Source organism: Rattus norvegicus, chromosome 10, assembly GCF_021556685.1.
Source record: "Rattus norvegicus strain SHRSP/BbbUtx chromosome 10, alternate assembly SHRSP_T2T, whole genome shotgun sequence".
In the NCBI taxonomy this organism is placed as follows: Eukaryota; Metazoa; Chordata; class Mammalia; order Rodentia; family Muridae; genus Rattus; species Rattus norvegicus.
The window spans coordinates 46,233,294-46,238,441 of record NC_141543.1 but is presented as its reverse complement, the minus strand read 5'-3'; the positions used below and the strand labels follow the sequence as shown (position 1 = coordinate 46,238,441).

Sequence of the window (5,148 nt, the reverse complement as noted above, 5' to 3'; positions counted from 1 at the left end):
TTAACCCAAAAGCTTAGAATACCTAAGAAAAAATTCAAATCATATGAAGCTCAAGAAGACAGAAAACCAAAATGTAAATGCTTCATTCCTTCTTAAAAGGGAGAACAAAATACTCAGGAGAAATACAGAAACAAAGAGTGGAGCTGGGACTGAAGAGAAGGTCTTCCACACACTGCCTACCTGGACATCCATCCCATTTACAGCCACCAAACCCTATTGCTGATGCCAAGAAGGGCTATCTGACAGGAGGAAGATACGGGTGACTCTTGAGAGGCTCTGCTGTATCCCTACTGATAGAGATGGCAGGGTTGCAGCTAACAATTGGACTGAACAAGGGGACCAAAATGGAGGAGTTAGAGAAATGACTGAAGGAGCTGAAGAGGTTTGCAACCCAATAGGAAGAACAACAATGTCAACCAACAAGATTATACCAGAGCTCCCAGGGACCAAACCACCAACCCATCAGTACACATGGAGGGACCCATGACTCCAGCCACATGTGTAGCAGAGGATGGCATTGTCCAGCATCAATAGGACGAAAAGCCCTTGGTGCTGTATGCCTACAAAGACTCTATTCACCAATGTAGAATAATGATAGTGTGTTGATGGGGGGTGAGTTGGTGGGATTGGGAGCATTCTCATAGAAGCAGGGGAATGGGGGAAGGGATATGGGTGAGGGAGGAAAGGAGATAACATTTGAAATCTAAACACATGGAATATCCAAAAAAAATAAAATTTCAAAAAGAAAGGGAAACATGTCAAAAAAATGTGCTGATCAGAGCTTGAAATAGTTCAGGCTCAAGCAGCAGTAAGATGGGGATGTTGAACTGCTACTGATGGAGAAAAGCTTTAGCAGTCCTTTGTGTTAAACTACCAAGTTTTATGCAGGTCAAGAAAATGAAGGAGTCAGGCACTTAACAAGTCCACAGTTTAGTAATTCCATGGCTGCTCTACTGAACTTTCTGCCTTACAGTCAATGTTTCTAACTCCTATTCTCCCTGAGTCAGTGATAACATTTACTCTTCCACTGCTTTTGTATCACAATTATATTTATAAATTCTAGTACAATGGTGCCTCTATCTGATTCATGCCTGTCCTGCTGTAAGAAAGCTATGGGAGTTTTGTGGCTTCATCTTGGTGACGTGATCATCCTCCTAGATGCTTGGGACATCATTCTCATGTTGCATAATGCTTCTCCTTATAGGTTTCCATGTCTTGATAATTTCCAACTTGTCAAATGGATTTGGCCTCTTCAAAGATGTAATCTCTGAACTAAGATGTTGCTGACTTATTACCAATAGATTGAACAACTCACCTATTTGTAGGCATACAGCCACCAAGAGGCCCAGAGTGTATCGATGGTTTTTTATTTTGTCTCACAGGGGATGAAGCTCTAGTCCATGATGTAGAACTAGGTTCTTTTGAAACAAGAGTTAGTTCCCACAACTATTTGTGTAACAAGTGTCTTTTAAGGAATTCTGGATTTTACCTTAACCAGTAAAAAATGTTACATTTTACCCACACACAAACTCTCTCTCTCTCTCTCTCTTTCTCTCTCTCTCTCTCTCTCTCTCTCTCTCTCTCTCTCTCTCACACACACACACACACACACACACATGCACGCACATATATACACAACACATACATGAACACACACTCACAGATGCACGTATATATTAGCATATATGCAGGTAAACACTCCCATGAACTTTCATACATGCACATGTACAAATGCAAATAACATATATAAGAATGTTCTCATGTGCTTGCCCTCCTTGCATGTACTGGGAGGGAACTAGCATGTACATGCATGTGTACATGCAAAACTAAGAAAACATCACAGGGAAGAGGAAAGGAACTATAACACTACACACCAATGTGTAATAGCAGGGAAGTCTGAACGCATGCACATGATGTGGACTCCTAAGATCCATGGCTTGCTAATGTGTGACCCAGACACTCTCTTTGAAGGAGGGAGATGACTAGGGGATGAACAGTGATTGACTTTGGAGCAAAAAACACTGGGAACAGCAGACAAACAAAACACAGAGTACAGAGGAAGAGATGGGAAATCAGGGAGTGAGGGAGATGAGGAGCTAGAGAAGAGATGGGGACAGAGAAAATTTAGTGTTTCCTGTTCAAGGATCATTCAATTGCTGTGACAAGCACCAGGATTAATGCTACTAATGAAAGAGAAAGTTTTCTTGCAGGTGAAAGGTCACAGTCCATGACTGGAAAGAATCAGAACAAGGACTTGAGCAAGAATTGAAAGAAGCAATGGAGGATGAATCCCCTCTGAAAAAGGGTTACAGTGTCAGCTTCATTCTTGTAAGCTGGTGGATGTGCCTCAGCTAGTTGTTTACAAAGGGCTGTAAACCTCTGAGCCTAAGCACTAAAACAATCATGGGGGTAGAAACTGATTCTAGGTAAGAAAATTCCTATGTGGGAACACTGACACTGTGGGGCTGCTGGCTGTCACAGGTGTGCATGTGCTGTCATTTCACATACAAGACCACATACAAGCAACAAAAAATGCCTAGGGTATGATTAAGGTAGATTGGGATAATTATGGCTGAATTTACGATTATGGTTACAGATACAGTTCAACAGTAGGGGCTCAGCTTGCAAAGCTGAGGTCCTGTCTATATCTAGGTATCTCTGGGAACACTGGAGTGGGAAACAGATGTCTACCTGTGTTCATTTTGGCACCTAGGAAATGGGATGGGACATGGGAGCCTTTAAGGAAAGTCCTGTTGAAGAAGAGATAGTGATGGAACCACCCTCTTGAACATGACCTAACAATGCTGAACCTTGGTAACCAGGCAACCCACTGGTTAGAGCAAGGCCTGCAGACTCACTTATCACAGACAGTAGAGAGGGCAGGATGTTCTCTTGCTGTTGTTGGACTACTCGAGGATCAGGCCCCAAGAAAGACAACAGGAAAGGTCATGATAGTGTCTGGAGGCACAGGGTTCTCTCATGCCTTCAATGCATGTGGCCATTTTCCCAAAAGGAAAAAAAATTGAGCAAGGCCAGCCCAGGCCACACAGACCAGGTAACCACTCTGTTTTCCCTGTGGGTTTTGAAGAGAAATAATTCAGGAAAACTTAGAATGAGGAGAACCAATCAGAATGATGCAATTCTCTGCCAGTTTGAACCCTCTGATTTGACCTCTTTTCAGGTGGAGAATGCTTCTGCTCAACAGGACCAGATGGAGGCCCAGAGAGGGTCAAGCATCAGGGCACAGACTGTGTTGGAGCAGATGAACACCCTGATGCCTTCTCTGTCTGCATACCGACATTTTGCCAGCCCTCTACAGATATTGGACCTACTGTTTGTGAGGTGAGTGCCCATCTCCAAGCCCATAGTTCTTAGATCCTTCTGTTGTTTCCAGACATCTCTCTCTTTCTCTCTCTCTCTCTCTCTCTCTCTCTCTCTCTCATCTCTCTCTCTCTCTCTCTCTCTCTCTCTCTCTCTCTCTCTCTCTCTCTCTCTCTCTCTCTCTGACTCTCTATCTCCCCCACTCTCTTTCTGTATCTCTCACTCTCTTTTGCTCTCTCTGGGTCTCTCTCTCTTTCTCTTTTGCTCTCTCTGCCTTTCTCTATCTACCTTTCCTTTTCGTTTCCCTCTCACTCTCCCTCTTCTTCTGAGTCTCTATCACTGTCTCCATCTCAGTCTCTGTCTCCGTCTGTTTCTTGTCTACATAATTGTCAGAGCCCATTAGAATGCATTAAGCAATCCCTTCTCCCAGGCTTAGTCTAAGCAATTGGGTGTCCGGAGCTGAGATGCTAAAAAGGATGTAACTAACCCCTCAAACTTGAAAAGACACTTTATTCTTCACACAATATTTCTGAGGCCTTAGTGAATGCAATTCTCTCACATAGAAAGGAGGCTCTAGAAATATTGGAGTATGCAGTAGAGATGTGTCCAAAGTAGAGATCCATGATGGAAAACAGGAGACCAAGGAGATGTCAGGACAGAGACGCCTGTGTTCACGTTTGCACAGATACATGGAAGCCCCTATTGTGTACAGATAAACTAATAATTCTGAGAGCAGCCTGAACTGCCAGTATTAGGTGAGGGGCCTGGGACTTTACAGGTGACTCTGTCTCTCATCTGCTCTAGGCACTCATACCTCAGCCCTTACTCTAAAGAGGATGAACAAGTAGAGAACACCCTCTGGAGCTTCCTGGAAACATGGATGGACAAGAACCCTGAGGACTTTTGTGACCCATCAGACCTGTTGCCTCTGCAGTACCTGGAGGCCTACTTGAGTGTGTACATACCCAACTCTGATCTTATTGTCCGGGTCAAGAACCTCCTGATCCAGTTGCAGGAAGAACATGCCAAGGATTCGCAGGCCAAGGACGAGGAAGATTCAGATCTGGAGAGACACACATCCTCAGATCCACATCAATTTGAGTCTGTCCTGCCTCTGAGCTGCTGCTTTTACCCCTCATGATCAGCAGTTGATTTCAGTCCAGCAATTGTTCCAACCCCACAGCCAACCTTCCCCTCCCCTGAGAAATAGCCATTTTACTCCTTCTGATGTTTTCAATATTGTATTTATTTTAAGTATTGGTTTTAATAAATTGTTAGCATTTGTTTACATTTTCTAAAATGCTGTCTGATAATGAGAGAAAATATCTCCAAATTATGAATATTCTATTTGATAAATGATTTTAAGTGTATTCAAAGTTGTTTAAGGAACAAAAACAATTTTAAAAAGATAAACATAATCATTTCAAACTATTAAGTGACATGCTTAAATTATAAATGGTAAATCACTTAAATATTCTTTTCTCTGAAGAAGTTATACACATCACTATTGAATCACATTAATAATGTTCAACATTACCTTTCAGTAAACTTCAAACTAAACCTGACAATGTGGTACCAATTTCATCCAGTGGTAACAGTTCAATTCACATAGACGTGACTATTTGACACCCAGATATTCCAAGGGTTGGCAAGGATGGGGAATCATAGACTCTTGGCACAATTCTAGGTCACTTGTAGAATGCATTACCTACTTTCAGAAATATTTTTTTCAGTTCCTCCAAAATATAAAGGCAACTAATTTAACTTTGTTGACCTCAGGATGTGTAAATACCACAAAGAATTAAAGTCAGAAATCCAAAGTGCACA

At 42.3% G+C, this 5,148-nt stretch overlaps 1 protein-coding gene across 1 annotated transcript; it reads left to right on the top strand.

Annotated features, from left to right (window-relative positions):
- Nucleotides 1-2,842: 2,842 nt before the first annotated feature.
- On the top strand, nucleotides 2,843-4,621 carry LOC120093097 (ral guanine nucleotide dissociation stimulator-like). The gene is made up of 3 exons (XM_087575108.1): nucleotides 2,843-3,055; nucleotides 3,182-3,342; nucleotides 4,126-4,621. The coding sequence occupies exons 1-3, from the start codon at nucleotides 2,885-2,887 to the stop codon at nucleotides 4,460-4,462; spliced, it is 669 nt and encodes a 222-aa protein (XP_087431234.1). The 5' UTR covers nucleotides 2,843-2,884; the 3' UTR covers nucleotides 4,463-4,621.
- Nucleotides 4,622-5,148: the final 527 nt, after the last annotated feature.

Excerpts from the sequence above, each read along its gene's own strand:
- LOC120093097 (XM_087575108.1), top strand. The coding sequence starts at position 2,885 with ATGTTCTCTTGCTGTTGTTGGACTACTCGAGGATCAGGCCCCAAGAAA. Across the intron at positions 3,056-3,181 it reads GCCCAGGCCACACAGACCAG|GTGGAGAATGCTTCTGCTCA; the intron begins GTAACCACTCTG and ends ACCTCTTTTCAG. Across the intron at positions 3,343-4,125 it reads TTGGACCTACTGTTTGTGAG|GCACTCATACCTCAGCCCTT; the intron begins GTGAGTGCCCAT and ends CATCTGCTCTAG.